Consider the following 17,407-nt stretch of genomic DNA (forward strand, 5'->3'; position numbering starts at 1 on the left):
TTAAAAAACAGGTTTTGGTTTAAAATTAAACCCTGAATAGGTTTGATTTGGTAGGCTTAAAAATTTGTTGCACCTCAGTTCATCGCACAACAAACCCAACAAAGCAGTCATTTTTTTCAGCTGTAAAAATGCACTTTTTCACACTTAACAGGATGAAATTGGCACTAAGACTACCGAGAATACCTGATGCTGTAGAGCAGGACGAGACAAAATGCTGCTGTTAGCAGACAACGAGATGCCAGTGGCAGCACCAGCCTCCTTGTACGAGGCAGTGTCCGTGTAACGCCCGGGCTGCTGGAGGACTGCCCTCTGCCCACAGCTGCACTCAGGAGTGGTCCTGAACCCAAGTCTGGCACTGCAAAACCTAGGTCTTCATTCAGAGGGAGCAAGCATCCCCTGCTCCCACTGATTTTGATCAGGCTGGAGAGTGGGGGTGTCTGGCTTAACATCACTTTCCCCAAAAATCAGCCCCTTCTGTTGTGGGTTCAGACCCTAACGCTAATCACGCAGGTGGAAAAGCTGAATCTGTGCTGGTACCCACAGTGAGTGTTGTCTGATCCACGAGGCTGCTTTTCTATCTTTACTTTTATCTGTGCCTTTTAATTAAATAACAGAAGCAGGTCCTAAAATCCGTCTCATAACACCACTTAAGCCACAATTGAACCTGAGATCAGGGGTCAAGTACTGAGGGCTTAACGTTATGAAGCCGCATTCAGATGAAACACGTGCCACTACACAACAACTTGCACAAACAGCAAGTAAAAACTCGTGTTTTGTTTTTAAGAAGCAACAGTGTTCCTGCTTTCCGGTCCAACCCCAGTCACTCAAAGAGGGATCTTGGCTCAGGAGCTCCTTCCTAGGGCTGCCTCAAGGCCTGCCTGCCCCCAGATACCAGGGAAGGATCAGGCCAGCTCTTCCCGCAGGCTCTTCCTTTGGGATGAGGCTAAAAAAAATTGTACTCACTTACAGGTCTCGCTTTAATGCAGGTAAACCCAGCCAAAATGTGAAGCAAGTGCACCCTCAGCATAGTCACAGCAGAGCAAAAAAGCTTCCTGGGCTGGAAGTTTAGCTGAAAATCGTCATCTTTTTTACCCAGCACTGCTCCCACAGCAAAGGCACACCCCAAAACTCAAGCGCTGCTTTCCTGCCAGCACCCTTTGCTCCAGGAGTCCTCCTCCAAAGGCTGCCGGCTCCTGCATGTGTGCCCTCACCCAGGGAGATGTGCCAAGGCTGGCAAGGCTTTAGGGTGGCTCCTCAAGGGACCTAAGTACCTGGTGGGGGTAGGGGACAGTAGAAGCAAAGGGGGGGGCCCAGAGCCCCCTGCCCCAGTAAGAGAGAAATGAGACAGGCAGGCAGGGGCAGCTTCCCCACTGCCCGCCCTGCTCTGCCTCCTCGTAGGCAACCATGCAGGGGGAAGCCCCTGGGGTTTTCCTTTGGGTTCCCAGGGAGTCCCTGTGTGAAGGATCTGGCCCTGGGAGGGTGGAGGAGAGGGTTGTCCCTTTGCAGGCAGCCCCTCGTGTGTGACCACTGCAAAGGGCAAACGTGTCAGGCAGGGTGAGGAAGTGGCCCCGGCTGCCCTCGGCACACCAGGGACAGCATGGTGGCAGGAGGGTTTCCCATAAGCGGAGTGGAAAGCTCTTTATTTAACCTGCACATGCCACCTGCCCTCAGCCCCAGCCATGCCTCCATCCATCATGCCTTGGAGCTGCACAAGCATGCCAGGGCTACTTTTTTGGCAAGTGGAACCAAATAAAATCTTTTGCAAGCCAAGACTCCAGGTAACCCTTTCCCACCCTGGGTCTAGGGGGAAGCGCGTTGCAGAGCAGTGGGCACCCACCTTGTAGCGGCATGATGCAAGGCACAGCCACCACCAGGCTGCTCTCAGCCCCGCTGGGCTCTCTGCAACCCAAGCAAGTCCCACAGAGCTGGCTCCTGTAGCTGGGGTCCCCTCCCCTCCACAGCCCTCCTCCCGCCTGGGGAAGTCCAGCCCCACCACCCCCTGCCCTCACCATTAGACCACACGCTATGCCAGCGAGTGATGGAAGAACCCACACAAATGAAGACATGAACCACATGAGGGGTGTGACAGAATGACTGATGATTTAATGCTTCTTGAAGTTTTTTGTTTCCTTCCACAGGGCGTTGGTTTTAAAAACAAACAAAACGAGGTAAAATAAATTAATTTATGTACACTTTACATACACTGTGTCACGTGGAGCTTTGCAGCAACAGTAACCAGAAATCGTTACAAAATAGAAAGTTACATGGCTGTTGCAGGTCCTCGGCAACCTGCAACCTAGAAGGTTGTCATCCTGAGCGTGGCTGGCAAAGTGATCATGTAAACATGTTTAGAAGCATTTACGGTGGACAATGGATGGGCCAGCCTCATCGTATTCCTGCTTTGTGATCCACATCTGCTGGAAGGTGGACAGGGAGGCCAGGATAGAGCCACCGATCCAGACAGAGTACTTACGCTCAGGTGGGGCAATGATCTAGAAAAAGCCAAGAATACAGAGATCAGGAAACAAGCAACCGCTGTGGGTGGCCCGCACGGGGGCATGCACAGGTAACCCGCATGCTGTTTGCGGGAGGGCAAGAGAAGGCTGCTCCTGCGCCTGGGTCCTTCGTGGTCCAGCCTTACCTTGATCTTCATTGTGCTGGGGGCCAGGGCCGTGATCTCCTTTTGCATGCGGTCAGCAATACCTGGGTACATGGTGGTACCCCCAGACATGACATTGTTGGCATACAGGTCCTTCCTGATGTCAATGTCGCACTTCATGATGCTGTTGTAGGTGGTCTCATGGATCCCTGCAGACTCCATACCTGGGGGCAGAGAAGGAGAGAAACGCAGGCACAAGTTCAGCGTAAAGCGAGAGCTCTACAGGAGGACTCTGGAGAAAAGGGAGAGCTGGTAGGGGAGGAGAGAGGGAGAGGGGACACGCGCACCAATGAAGGAAGGCTGGAAGAGTGTTTCTGGGCAGCGGAAACGTTCATTGCCGATGGTGATGACCTGCCCATCAGGCAGCTCGTAGCTCTTTTCAAGGGAGGAGGAAGAGGCAGCGGTGGCCATCTCGTTCTCAAAGTCCAGCGCCACGTAGCACAGCTTCTCCTTGATGTCACGGACAATCTCACGTTCAGCTGTTGGGGGGAAGCAAAGGCATCAGTGCTTGCAAAGGAGGAACAGTGAAGGCTTGCATCTCCTCCATAGGTCCGCCAGGACTCTGTACCCCCAAGCACAGACAAACTCCCGACAGGGAGGGAGCGCTCACAGGACTTGCAACGGGACATGAGGCTATGGCACCCCTGGAGCTGCAAGGGCTAGAAGCAACGGGGGCTGTTTTACAGGAGGGAATAGTGCTTACCTGTGGTGACGAAGGAATAGCCACGCTCAGTCAAGATCTTCATCAGGTAGTCGGTGAGGTCCCGGCCGGCCAGATCCAAGCGCATGATGGCATGGGGCAGGGCGTACCCTTCATAGATGGGGACATTGTGTGTCACACCATCACCGGAGTCCAGCACGATACCTGAGGGAACAAGAAGCAGCCACCTGAGATGTAGCCCACAGAGGGCCCTGCCCTGGGGGGGCTGAGCACTTGCCGGCTGTAGGGGACCAGTGCCGGGCACCCTCGCTCGGGGAAGGGGGGCCGGCGGGACACTCGCACTCACCAGTGGTACGGCCAGAGGCGTACAGGGACAGCACAGCCTGGATGGCCACATACATGGCAGGGACGTTGAAGGTCTCAAACATGATCTGGGTCATCTTTTCACGGTTGGCTTTGGGGTTAAGGGGGGCCTCAGTGAGCAGGGTGGGGTGCTCCTCAGGGGCGACGCGCAGCTCGTTGTAGAAGGTGTGGTGCCAGATCTTCTCCATGTCGTCCCAGTTTGTGATGATGCCGTGTTCAATGGGGTACTTCAGGGTCAGGATGCCTCTCTTGCTCTGGGCTTCATCTCCTACGTAGGAGTCTTTCTGACCCATACCCACCATGACGCCCTGTGGGGGAGGAAAGGGGGGGCTCGGCGACCTGTCCACGGGCGGCAGCGCCGGGGCTCCCTGGCGGGCCGGGCGTCCTCCCTGCAGGCCGAGGGCTGGGAGGCGGTGGCGGGGCCCGGCGGGGGGCTCGGAGGGGGACGTCGCCATACCTGATGGCGGGGGCGGCCCACGATGGAGGGGAACACGGCCCTGGGGGCGTCATCCCCGGCGAAGCCGGCCTTCACCAGGCCGGAGCCGTTGTCGCACACGAGCGCGGTGGTCTCGTCCTCGTCGCACATGGCGTCGGCTGTCTGCGGGGCACAGGGTGCGGGCTGAGCCTGGCGGCCGGCGGCGGCCGCACACGGGGGCGGCGGGGCCGGGGCTTACCTGGGCTGGCTGCGGGCTCCGCGCGTCGGGCCGCTGGCAGAGAGGCCTCCCGCTCCTCGCCGGGCAGCTCGTGGGCCGCGCCGGCCGCCGGCCTTTTATCGCGGCGGGCGGCGGCCCCGGCCGGCCCCCAGGAATGCGGCCCCGGCCGTCGCCATATTTGGGCGTCGGGCCCGGCGCGGCCCCGGCCCGGCGCTGCCCAAAGAAGGCGCTGCTGGCGGCGGCCCAGGTGAGCCGGGCCCGGCCGTATAAGGCGCGTCTGCCGGGCCCCCCCGCCGCGGCCGAAATAATCCCGCGGCACCGCCGGGCCCGCTAAGGGCAGAGCAGGTGGGGGCCGGCGCGGCGGCGCCGCCGGGGCAGGGCGGGGGAGCGGGCCCGGGCCCGCCGGGGCGTGAGGGTGGAGCGGGCCGCGGCCCTGCCCGCGGCTGCGGGGGCCGGGGGAGGCCGGGGCAGGCCGGGCCTTCGGGGCCGCGGAGGGGCCTTCCCCGCCGGTGAGGTGGGGACGGGGAGCTGCGGGGGCCGGCGAAGCGACGAGGCAGAGCCGGGTCTGCACATCGCGCCACGGTACGTGCAAAAGCCACGGCGTTACGCGCTGAGCTAAGCCGCGCCATTCTTCCTTTGCGGTGGTTTACAAATGGAAAATAAATGCGTGGGGTAGCATCTGTCAGACAAACGCCTGCAGAGAAGCCTGGCGAAGCATTAATCCTGGTGACCAGCTGATCCCAGAGCTCTGCCTGACACAGCCGTGAATGCTGGTGCCGTCACCGAGTGGCGGCTGCGAGGCAGGAGCCCACTGGCCATCGCTGTGGCTCACCCTCTCCGACCAGAGTGTGGGCTCATGGGCAAGACATCTCTGACGAGCTGAGGGTGCTATGCAAGGAGGAGGAACAGCTCATCTCCTTCAGCTATGGATACCGAAGCAGAGGGTCCACCTGGGACGCTTGGAAGACGTTACGTAGACATTCTGGTTACCGATAAAAAGAAGAGGCAGTCACATGAGCAGCCCTGCCAATGAGCCGACGCAAATCAACCTTCAAGACCTGTGAGGGCACAACTGGCCCAAGGGTAAATCCTTTTAAAACTTAGGGAGTCGGGAGAGGAGGAAGAAGAAACGGGAAGCCAGAAGTACTCAAGCTGCAAGGAGTCTCCCGCAAGTGAAGGCATTTCTGCAGCTGATTTCCTCCGCTGCAAGGCAGAGCAGACGGGCCAACAGAGAAGCAGGCTTTTCTCCTCCTTTATTTAATTTCTGCATCTTCCAGCTTGGCAGCATTTCTCTTTACCTCTGGCAGCGCTCTATTTCATTCTCCTATAGATTTTCAGTTCTTGTCAAGTTATTGTATTGAAGTACGCCAGGGATAAAACATGCTATTCTCTCATACTGCTCTGCAACTTGTCATGTTATTCTTCAGTTCTGTCATCGACAACTGGTAGTACAAAAATCGGAAGTCTGAAAGCACTTAAAGGCATCACGGCCATTGAATCTATTTACAGAACTGTAATGCTCCATCACAGTTTCCAAAATACAGTCAGTTGTGTTGAATCAGAAATCAAGTAACGGAAAGCCCAACGTCACTGAAAGATAAACATTCTTAATCCTACAATGAAACCCGATGCAAGCATAAACCCCACTTCATCCCTTCTGTTTCCCTTAATTTTCTCTCCACCCCAATCTAGTTTACAACAAAATGCCCAATGGCAATGTTAACATTCTTACAGTTCTGCATAAAAGATCATTATCCATGGGTAGATCAGATACTTAACTGGACTCTAAGTAAATTTGGCTTTGGTGCCAAGTCAGAAAACGTTTGAAGTTAGTTTCCAGAACAGAGCTGGGCACAAAGAAGATCACTATCCACAACGTGTAGCTTCTGAAATTGATCACAAATGACAACAGACAAGCTTTCCCGCTGCTCTGGTGACAACAGAAGATAGAAGCGTGGACATTCTGTACCGTGTATTTTCCATTTCTGAGAAAACTATTTAAGAAGCAACATATACTTCCTTACTCAAAAGGAGTTACCCATACTCCTTAAGCCATTTTAACCAAAACAGGAATCTCTCTGTCCCAAGTTTGTATTTATTATGCTTGGAAACAACCTAGAGCTCTGGCATGACCTTTGATGTGCAGTGGTAAACGAAGGCATCCTCCCCATACAGTAATCTGAGACAGGAGTTCTGCACCAGAACAGCTTATTACATAATGAAATGGAGGGCAGAGAAGAGAAAGAGCCCCAGATCCCAGCCTCTTCAAGCTTTCCAACAGAATAGCGAACCAGCTCAATGTTCCTTATACAAGACCATTAAACTTCAGTTTAGACGTGGAAGTTATTTTAACGAGGCTTTATTTAAGTGATCTCCTTGCCCATAGCCTTCTGTTTTGGCAATAGTCAAATGGAAAGCTGTTGCACAAATGCCAAACACCTCTCAACCCAGCAGCAGAATAAACATTAGTTGTGAAGCCTACATGGCTAATAAGTTTCCCGAGACCCTGGAGAACGCTTTTGCACCAACTGGACTAAACCCATCCCAGTGGAGAAGCCAGGCACCTTGGAACAGATGGATAGCGAAAGATGAACAGGAACGCCTGCTTCTGGAGCAAGCTTTCTGGGGCTCACCCTGCTGCTCCTGACAGAGTACAGTAGACAGTCTAGGAAGGTATGAGATATCCCTGCAGTGTTTTATGGTGGATGACAGTCAATTAAAAGAGATTTCAGGCAAGATTTAACAGTCCAGTAAAAGTTCAGGTAGAACACATTTCATCATGGGGTGGCAATCATTTGTTTGATTATTCCCTTGCTCCTAAAACACAGAGTTTATCAATGATGTGAAATCACCTTTAAAGTGACATTTAAGCAAGCATGGGGAATTCTTCTAAGGCATTAAATGACCCACTCCTTTGAAGCTGCAGCTGGGAGTCATACCCGCTCTTTTGTCTCTCAGCCATGCAAGGCTGCAGAAGAGCAAAGTTCGCTTCTTCAAACAATCTTAGAAGATGACTGCTAGTGCATTTCTTTTCCATATTAGTTAGAACCTCTCTAGATAAATCTATTCTTCCAAACATGTTCAGACTCTCAGCCCAGCTTACTGTATTAGTACAGAGAGGAGGGGAAGCCACGGAAGGGGAGTTGTGCTTTTAAAACTAGAAACTGGATTCTCTTCAACCAATTTAACTTCTGACCTTCTCAGCTGTTGGATCAAGTTGTAGCAGCAGGCATGGAGCCAGACAAGTAAAACATAAGGGCATGCAAGTTGCTCTGCATTCACTCTGGCTGCCGAGCTACTTGCGAAAGAAAGGTGCAACACATCAGATTGAAGTAACTTTTATTTAAAGATGAAAATCTGCTGCCAGTCAGAATAATTAAAATTGAAAAGTTAAATGGATTTTTTTTATTCCTGTGTCAGAGGCAACTAACTGGGGCAGTGGGGTTAAAAAAAAAAAAAAAAAAAAGAAGAAGAAAATTTAGCATCAACCAGTAGAGAACAAGTCAACGCATAAGGAAGATCATGCTGGACCTCCCACACTTTCATAACTGCTTTCTAGGTTTCTTCTGAGCCTAGGTTCAAGCAGTTGCTGTGAATGACGGCATGGTGAGCTGTTAATCTCATTTTTACATGTATTCTAGAAATCATGATATAGCTTAAATGAAAGTTAGATAAAATATTAACATGTTTTTAAAAAGTTTAATCTTACAGACATAAACCGAAAGAATGGTACATTTACTGGACCAGAAGACTCTGAGAACTGTGCTTTATTCCTTTCTGTCACAGAAATGCTAAGTGACGACTGACAAGCCAGTTTGTGCCAGTAATCTTTAATGCAAAAATTGAAATTACCTAGTTTCTACAGCAAGAAGTGTACAAAGAGAGAGTAGGGTTATCTTACAGAATAATTATTTGTTTCTTGGGCAAGCTACATAGTCTCCCAGCATTAATGTTTTCAGTATGTTTCTGAATTGAAGTCACATCCCCAATTAAGTGAGAACAAAAGTTTCCCCACCTTCTGCAGTGGGTCCCACATTTCACTCTGTGTGTCTGTGTATCTTTGAGCCTCAGGCAGGACTCATACTGATGAAGATATAAAATGAAACCACAAGTTTATGAAAGGCACAGAAAATGAAAACTTTATTCTTCTTTTGCCCGAAAACACAACTCTGCCTCTCCTGACTAAAGCGCCAATGTCTATAAATTTAAAACCAAGTATATTACTCATATTGACTTTATTACAAAGTTTTAGCAAAAAACCGAACAGAACATAAAAAAGTATCCATTAATTTAACAGGTCTTTAGAAAAAATATTTAAAAAAATAGAGAGAATCATACTTGTCCCTGAACGTAGAGTTCATAGTTTGCCTTTAACACAAATTCGAAGTAAGCACTAGTTCTCAAGTTGCCAAGTTCATCTGCTTGCAGCAAGTCCTTCACCTCTGGTAAATATTCACTTAACTGAACTCCTGCAACACAAAACCTTTTATTACAGCACTGATAAAAGTACTTTGCATTAGCAGTTAAGATCATTTTTAAGTAAACATCTGTACCTGCCTCAGAGTTAAATTACTCTTTTGAATTGAGAAGATCTAATATTACTATATACATCAAGACATGCAATAACGCTTAAGTAGCCTGTAAAACTGAGTTAAAAAAAATATTCCTACCCAAACAGGGCTTCTTAATGAATTCATGATTAAACCTAAAATCCTTAAGCCTAAAATTCAAGTATTTACTTTTTCTTTTTTCTTGGTGAAATGTTAAAAGTAAGATCAGTCATCTGATAAATACTTCTATGATCAGTCACAACATTTCAGTCTCCGGTGTGAGAGTCTTACAAAAGGAAAGAAATTGACAGGACTGAACACAGAAAACCAGAACTGTTCTGAAGAACATAACTTCTGTATTTTTGACATGGAGCCTTCTGTGTTCTGGAAAACGTGCAGATGCAGTAATATTTAAAATGGACTTTGACTCTAAATTGTTTCCCTCCTCTCCCTCCCCCCTCCAGCTGTAACTTCGATGGCCATAACTTCCCATAGTCAGTTTTAACCCTGTGTGTGTGAGATTGTATTTTTGCTTTTGGAGGGGGAAGACAAAAGCAAAAAACAGTTTAAGCAAAAATAGATTAAGCTCCTCTGAGTGACAGTCAATTAGTTATTAATCCTGAATCTTACAGAAGACATAAGTATTTAACTCCACAAGACACACTTTGCAGTAAGAAACTGCTAAAAATCTGATGGCTGCCCTACTGAGCAAGTAATCTGAGGGTACTAAGATTATAACCAAGAAATCTGCTCATCTCACCCCCCCTACATTTTACAGAGATAGAATTAGCTCCATATGATTATAATTACCTAGTGGAATGCATATGGAAGTTTTTATTATTCTGAGAATTTATGAACACTACTTCTTACATGTTAGCGTTCATCTTAAGCAAGTTTTGAAACAACTAAACATTTCAAGAAGTTCAATAATATTTAAGTTCACTTTACCTTCTTTCAATAGTTTTTGTAGTATTTTCACAAATATACTGTCTTTAGATGCTTCAATTGGATCATCTTTACCCTCTGAACCGGACCATCTGCAAACGAAAGGATAATTTGTGGAAAGAACTGCACAGATGAAATTAAAATTAACAAGAAACAATACGCAGAATAATTTCATAAGTTATCAAAAGTGGCTAATATGTTCACACAGAAGTGTTATCTGATCGGCTATAGCTCAAAGCAAACTGATTTTTTTCTATCTTCTGTTAATTATTATTTATGCCGAGTAAAACTATAATAAATTACACTACTGTAATGTAGTCTAGTTAGAAGGACAACAGAAATGCTTCCTCTCTTCTAAACTGTAAAAGAAAAATTATGTCTTTGATAAAAAATATTATTTATCAAGACAAGACCTACCTATTCTCAGTAATTATATTTTACAACTGAGATGATTAAACTATAGATTTATTTTTTGGTAGAATGAAGCAAGAGCAGTGATTTTCTAACATATGAAAAAAATGAAACAAAACAAAAAAGCAAACACCAAGAAACAGAAGAAGGAGGAAGAAACTGTAGAATTTAAGTTGCTGGCCTGTAACAGCACACACAGGTACAAAACAAATACACGTTTCATCACAAATGAGACAACCTGAAGGTGAAGACTTGTGAATGCAAGTCTCATCTGTGATAAAAAAAATCCAAACAGGTTTTTCTTAAAGTTTATTTAAAATGACAATTTATCATCTTTGCAGGGCTTTATATGTAGCAGTTTTAAGTCAACACCAACCTAATTTGTTTTGCTGTGGTTCTAACCTTACAGTTGTTAAAATTTCCTGTTCCATATGTTAAATGGCCAGACAAAAACCAGTTCTCCTACCACTCCCTAAACTAACGTGCACCTCCTCGGGCCAATGCAACAGATCTGGACCAGGCTCCCAGAAGATAGTACTGACAAATCCTCTGTACTTCACTGAAGCCCTGGATGTCACACAAACGCCCAAACGTCTAGGATTTCATCTTTAATTCTACTGGGAAGAATATGAAGGAAGGGGGTAGAGGGATTTCCTCCTCTTGAGCACAGAGGAAGACAGTGAGAACCCTATCAGATAATCAGGAGCACACTCAGCAAGGCTCTCCGTTCTACCCGAAAACCTTACCACCATCTGTAGCTGTTGAGCCAGAAAACAGTCACCTTCCTTAAAAGTAGGTACTGTAACACATCAAATGCATATTTTTGCACACAGATGAAAGTTAACACTACCTCTTTTTGAAATAGGAATCAACCTCTTTGTGAGCCTTGCTGGACTGGAAACTCAACAGGGACATCAGGTTTTCTAAACGCACTATTCAGTAAAGTGATCTCAAATGGCATCTGGTTAGCTAGCAGAGTGGGCAAAATCTTGTCAGCATTACATATGAATTGAATGGTTTAAGTATTATGTCCAGAACTCTGTTCTTGGCCCAGGGTAGGCAGGTCATAAACCAATCACTGGACTAGTCCTATGTAGGAATTGTGGATTCTTCTGTCTTGAAAATAATAGGCAGGGAAGAAAACACTTGGAATAGTGTGAACCTGTTTCTGCATATTATTTGCATCATATGTGACAATAACTTATTATAGTCATGCAACTAGGAATTTATTTTCTGCAGACCGCTGCCCTTTGGAATCTATCCTACGCATAAGTGTGAATCCAAACGCTGCCTACTTCCTTTTTAAATCAAACACGGCACAGTGCATTTGGAATGTATTCTTTCCTCTTTTCTTCCTTAGGTCCTCTTGGAACATACATGGGAGCTAGAAAAGCTGGATAACTTCTGAAAATTAGAAAGGAAAAGGAGTATATGCCATTTGAGTTATGTGACCTGGGAGAGAAAAGCAGCACTGTTTAATGAGAAGATTCTTCGGATCAGCTGGATTCAGATTGTATTTGGTGTTGCGATTCTGTAAAAGTGGCTCTCTTAAGCAGTATTTAAGGATTTGATCTCTTGCAGTCAAGAATGCAGCTTTAACTCAAAAATGTCATGAACTTGTCAATGTGGTTCAGTGGCCAAAAATAAGTGAAATAAAAGTTGGCTGGAGTGACCTCTGCATGCATTGCTCTTAAAAAGCTTCTATTTGAAACGCTTCAAAGGAAAGAAAAAAAAAGTTTTGGCATCAGTCATTTCTTTTACCTTAGCAAAGAGTTCAAGAATGAGAGCCGCATGGGTACATTTCTGTCTCAGGTGCTGAGAATGCACAGTAGGTGGCCAGTGAGCTAAGCCAACAAAGTAATACCGATTTTTTTTGCTGGAGTTTCACTTTACAAATAAAAAGGCATATTCTGGACAGATACTTTATACTTTACTAACCTTATACTATGAAATTCAACCTTTTCAGTGAGCTAGAGAATAGTATACTAAAATGTAATACTGGAAAAGCTATGTCACAAATACTCTCAGTAATTTATATTCATATTGGACTTACCCATCTCTTTGGAGAGCCTTACAGAGAATTTTAAGTTTAAGATCATTTACATCCACTTCCTCTTCCTTCAATTCACATAAGGAGAAAAGACAGATAGGTTAAAATTTTAATTTATTTTTTTAAATTAAAAAAATAACACCTGCTGAAACACCAAAGACTATTAATTTCCATTTGAAAACATGGCTCAGACTTTCTACATCACCACACGACTGCTGAAGACCAACTACATCAATTTGAAAAAGGGTGTTTTAAAGGAAATTGAACAAATACGAATTTATAAAACACTGTATTCTAAGCAAGTTTTATTTTAACACACTAAATGGTGACTAAAGTCAAGGCTCTTTTTTCAGCGTGGCCAAGCTAACTAGCATGCATTAGGGTCCACATCAGGCTGTATGTTTTATGAATGTATTAGTAAATCTCTTCAAAGAAACACATTTGCCTTGGAAAGGGCAATCTCTTCGCTGCACAGAAACGCTGAGGTAATTGGTGTCAGAGCCCCTTTTAAAATATAATGTCAGAAAAAAGACCATATATTTTTTTCCACCTCTCAATATCCTGAAACATCACACCTACTTTAAATTCCCCTCATATGAGATAACAGAAACCATGAATACTTGAATTTAGAAGCCTGAAAGCAAGATGATGTGTCTTGACTTTACACTGCTTCTGCAAGAGAAAAATCAGGGAAAACTAGGGAACAGCTAGTTTTTAAACTCTGGTCTTGACCACCATCTCTAATTTGTGCTGAATGTTCTACGTAAGTTGTTAGAGACTCAAATATCTGAGAAAAAAATAATTTTGAAATCTCATGGGTTTAGTGTGGTATTTATTTTATTTAGATGTAAAGGAATAATAAAGTTGTCTCAGTGTTCATGAATCATCTTGACAAAATTTAAGAGGAAAACTAACTTGAGAGAACCAAATGAGTTTGCTCATTTATTTTACTGCAAAATATTGTAATTTGGACTATGTTGTAAAAATGAAGGGGGAGAGTTAGAAAAAAAGGCACTGAATTTTCTTTTTAAGCTACAGAGAAATAACTCAGAGTAACATGCTACTCTTAGTAGTAACACTCTCCCCTCAGTACACAAAATGTAATACAGTACTAAACACAGGACAAGTAAACATATTAATATATATAAAGCAAAAAAATACTAGTTAAAAACAGTAAAGTTATTCAAAAGAAAAAATGATACAAGAAATTCAATTAAAACCAATTTAAAATAGATTTTAAGAACAATTTAAATATATTTATAATTATCAAACCAAAGTTATTGAAGACCAACAAAATGGCACAATGGTGTTTACAAAGCACTACTACAGAAAAGATTTTAACTTGGAGCCCTACCCAGACTACAGGAACTAGGATAATCAGAAAAGAGCTCCCATTTTCAATTGGTAAGGAATACTTTTGCTAAAAATAATACAACTTCAGGTTTTTAGGAAAGACTGTTGTTAATTCAGGTTTGATGCTCCTCAAAAGTTGATCTGTTTGTGGTTCCTGGAAAATTACTCTGACAAGATATCTGATCATGCAAGATGCAGTGAGAAAGCAGATAGCAAATCTGTGGTTCAATGCTCTTTACATGTTAAAAAGCTGGCACCTATCCCACATTATCTCATAACAATCAGAGAAACTGCCAATAGGGAAGATGTAAGAACTAAACTACTGAAAACAGATGATCTTTGTCCTGTTTGGAGAAAGCCTGTAAGGAAGGCAAGGCTCTAAAAAAGAATATAGACTATAAATGGGAAGTGAAGATGAGGAGTGTCATTTTTTTAAAATGATCTAAACCATATTTGGCATGAAGTCTCCAGTGAATTAAAAACAAACTGAAGAAAACACATCAGGGTTTTTTTTAATTACCATACACTAAGCTAATATGTTAACCCACATGCACCATCCTAGCTTAAATAATAATAGATAAAAAAAATAAGACTCTGGGTTAGAAATCCTTAAAAAACTTTTCCTACCTCATCAATATATTCCAGAAGATCAAGTGCTTTCTTGAAGTCATACTCATTGGCCCTTCTGTTCTCATCACATATGTACATCTATGATATGAGAGAATAACGTAGAGAATTATTTTTAGCCTACAAACTAATGTAACTGATATCAAGGACAACTCATTGTGGGAAGACCACCATGTATTTTCCACTTACATGACCTTCTCACGAAAATATGTCTTGATTCAACTGCAAGTATTTTTATAGTAATGAATATACTTAAGGTTTTAAAGCAGCATTCCACCTACATGACAATGGTCCGTGGACAAATCATACTGGATATAAGGCTGCTAGGTTTCAAATTTAAATGCCATTTAAGGCTGTAACATTCCTGGACTATTGTAGCCAGAGCTCAGCTCCACAAATAAGCTCTCGGAATTATTTTGGTAATTAAGCTCAAAGCAGTAGTTAAGCACACGTACTGCCTTTTACCTTTTAAAACCAACAAGTTTGCTATCGCTCTTTCATCCCCCCTCTGCAACAAAATTCTAAATTAGTACTTCAAAGGAAAATCAACATTAATGCTCCTTTTATTGGCGCTTTTCAAATTTCATTCTCACATCATGAGCAGCAAATACGAACATTGGTTTGACGATAGAGAGAATTCAGAAGGAAAACTGTCATGATACCAGCACTTGCCAAGTCATGAGTGACACTTCTTACTCTTCTCTATCCCACACAGAGTCACTTAAAAGATACAGGTAATAACTTCAGAATCTGCTATTAGCATTGTTCTAAGAAAATGAGAAGAATGTAAACAAGCATGCTATCAGCTTTTGGTTTTCCACAGGATTACAGAAAAGTAAGGAGTTCCAAAACTGACACCCAGAAAGGGCCCCATTTGTTTTACAAGGTATTGTTGTTACTAATGGTGTATTTTTTGTGTGTGTCACTGGATGGTAAAAATATGCTGACAACAGGCAGAAACCATAAGGTTACTGGTTCCTGGCTACCACCAGAAAAGGGTGTGGGAAAAGGAGTCAGCGTTATTAGCAATCCCAGTACTGGAGCAGTTCATGGTTTTGTTTCTCTATGGGTTGGGGTTTTGTTTGGTTTTGAAAAAGAAGAAGAAAAAGAGAAAGTAGAAAGACTTTGGGTGCCTCTTTGCAACAGGTGAACAAAAACCTTTTCCTGCAGAAGCCCCTTCCTTCTATACATTGCAGCATCTTTCTCCACTAAGGTGGATTTCTTTGTTCCTTCTGCCTTTTAAGTTCTGCCCCACTGAGAATGTAACAGAAGGTAAAAATTGTCTCATATCCAAAAACTGGCTTAGACCAGTAAATCAACTTCTGAAACTGATTTGATTTGTTTTTCTTCTAGCAGCACTCTAAAGCACACATTCAACAAGAAGAAATTTGAACTAAAACCAGCATTCTGAAGTTTGGTGCTGGCGTAAACTAAGCAAAGATAAACCAAATCATGTATCCGATCTTTGGGTGCTTAGCAAGCCATATAAGGGATAAAGACTGCTGGGATCTTCTCCTTTATTTGATCACACAGAGGCAGAAAACATACTGGAACTTTACCTGTGTAACCAAGTAAACATGAAATACTTACATCGATGAGCTGAGATACAGACAACACTGGCATATCATTGAGGTTCAACTGTTTCTCTGCCAGTAACTGTTCAGGAAGGGTCTCCTGATGCAACAGAAAGCGTTCCTGTTCTGCTATTTCTGTATTTAAGGAAATGAATATGTCACGTTACTAAAATGTAATAATAAATTATATGGCGCAGTAATAACTGGCAAGTCACAATATTACTCAGGTCTACAAGTATTTGTTACGAAGCATTTATTTGGACACTCATCTCTATGTTCCTGAAGCATAGAAATACGTCCACTTCAATGTTGTCATCCTGGTGACCTAGTTCTTACTTTCCACTCAGGTTCCCAGCATAATGCAGACTAGTAACTCTTCTTTATTTCCTCAAAACCACAAAATGAATACATAGGATTGGAGGGAAGCTTTTGCACTATGCAGGACAGTAAGCTGTTCGCAATTTTTAGGAGCTACCTTTTGGCTGAAGACCTGTGCCATGGATGTGCTCCACCTCATGAATTATTCATTTTTTGATTGTTTTATTTTCCAATATGATCTGCTTCAGGGTCAGAAACTTATTAGGCTGAAACAATCAAAATGGAATAGTTTCAGCCGTACTGTGAACCCTGCCCTTCCTGCCCAGTTCCATCGCATGGTAGAAAAAGGAAAATAATTTTAAGGAGCATTTTATCAGTTTAAATGAATAAGCAAAATGTGGCAAAAATAATTATTTTCTTTATCAATAGGAAACTGATACACGAAAAGTGTAAATTTTAAAAGCTGTGTCATATAAAAATGTGTAGCAGAGTAAAGTCCAGACCAAATTTTAAGAGTCCATTAGTCTACTGAAATACAGCTTTGGTTTCCTCAGTTTTCTACGGTTTTCCTATTTAAAGATGAGAGTCTTCACATCAACATAGGTTTGTTGGTTTTTTTCCAGAGCAGTAAGAAAAACAAATTTAAAATTTAAGATTTCATTAAAAGTTCTATGATTTAAAAGGCAGATAATGTAAAGCTAAAACGAATTTGTAAAGGCTACTTAGTTATCATAATTATCCCCGGGCCTTCGGGATTCTTTTTTTAAGAACTGTACGTCATATACATGGATAAAGATGCAGATAAACAGAAGCAAGCTTGAGTAGTAACCTCGAGTAGTGTTTCCACGCTTCCCTCGGCGGCCAGTATCAGCTTAACGATAACTCACAGCACCGTGTGCTGCACAAACAGCATCGGGAACAGGGTATTTTCCAAAGTGAAAGGAATGGCAGAGCAGTGGAATCTTTGCATTTGATAATGAAGCAGAACAGGTATTCCTGGTTTTCCTGTTAGCATCCTTTCAGTTACGAGTATAATGAAACACCGTCACTGTAACCTTTCCAGATACAGAAAGAGTAAGGTGCTGAGAAAGCGCTGCTTGATCACAAATGTATGTATTTCCAGGTACGTTATTACAATACAACATAGTCACTGGATTGCCTTGTATAGCCTAAGAGTCTCAGGATTTGAGAAGAATTCCAAATTGAGAGCCATTCAATGAACAGGCTTTAAGAAATTAAATAA

At 43.8% G+C, this 17,407-nt stretch overlaps 2 protein-coding genes across 3 annotated transcripts in view; both read right to left on the bottom strand.

Annotated features, from left to right (window-relative positions):
• Window positions 1–2,076: 2,076 nt before the first annotated feature.
• Window positions 2,077–4,668, bottom strand: ACTA1 (actin alpha 1, skeletal muscle). Its single transcript, XM_040599224.1, has 7 exons — window positions 4,358–4,668; window positions 4,141–4,281; window positions 3,667–3,991; window positions 3,363–3,524; window positions 2,947–3,138; window positions 2,642–2,823; window positions 2,077–2,492 (listed from the first exon to the last, which is right to left on the bottom strand). The coding sequence occupies exons 2-7, from the start codon at window positions 4,267–4,269 to the stop codon at window positions 2,349–2,351; spliced, it is 1,134 nt and encodes a 377-aa protein (XP_040455158.1). The 5' UTR covers window positions 4,270–4,281; window positions 4,358–4,668; the 3' UTR covers window positions 2,077–2,348.
• A 3,784-nt stretch (window positions 4,669–8,452) lies between these two features.
• Window positions 8,453–17,407, bottom strand: part of NUP133 (nucleoporin 133) — a 37,703-nt gene continuing 28,748 nt past the window's right edge. For both annotated transcript variants that reach the window (XM_040598200.1, XM_040598201.1), the window contains exons 22-26: window positions 15,863–15,981; window positions 14,273–14,353; window positions 12,296–12,360; window positions 9,835–9,923; window positions 8,453–8,805 (exon numbers count right to left, since the gene is read on the bottom strand). In XM_040598200.1, the coding sequence (XP_040454134.1) occupies window positions 8,669–8,805; window positions 9,835–9,923; window positions 12,296–12,360; window positions 14,273–14,353; window positions 15,863–15,981 (491 nt within the window). In that variant the 3' untranslated portion in view covers window positions 8,453–8,668. The remainder of the gene's footprint in view (window positions 8,806–9,834; window positions 9,924–12,295; window positions 12,361–14,272; window positions 14,354–15,862; window positions 15,982–17,407) is intronic.

This window comes from Falco naumanni, chromosome 6 (assembly GCF_017639655.2).
Source record: "Falco naumanni isolate bFalNau1 chromosome 6, bFalNau1.pat, whole genome shotgun sequence".
Lineage (NCBI taxonomy): Eukaryota > Metazoa > Chordata > Aves > Falconiformes > Falconidae > Falco > Falco naumanni.

Excerpts from the sequence above, each read along its gene's own strand:
- ACTA1 (XM_040599224.1), bottom strand. The coding sequence starts at position 4,269 with ATGTGCGACGAGGACGAGACCACCGCGCTCGTGTGCGACAACGGCTCC. Across the intron at positions 3,992-4,140 it reads TGGGCCGCCCCCGCCATCAG|GGCGTCATGGTGGGTATGGG; the intron begins GTATGGCGACGT and ends CCTCCCCCACAG. Across the intron at positions 2,493-2,641 it reads CCAGCACAATGAAGATCAAG|ATCATTGCCCCACCTGAGCG; the intron begins GTAAGGCTGGAC and ends GGCTTTTTCTAG.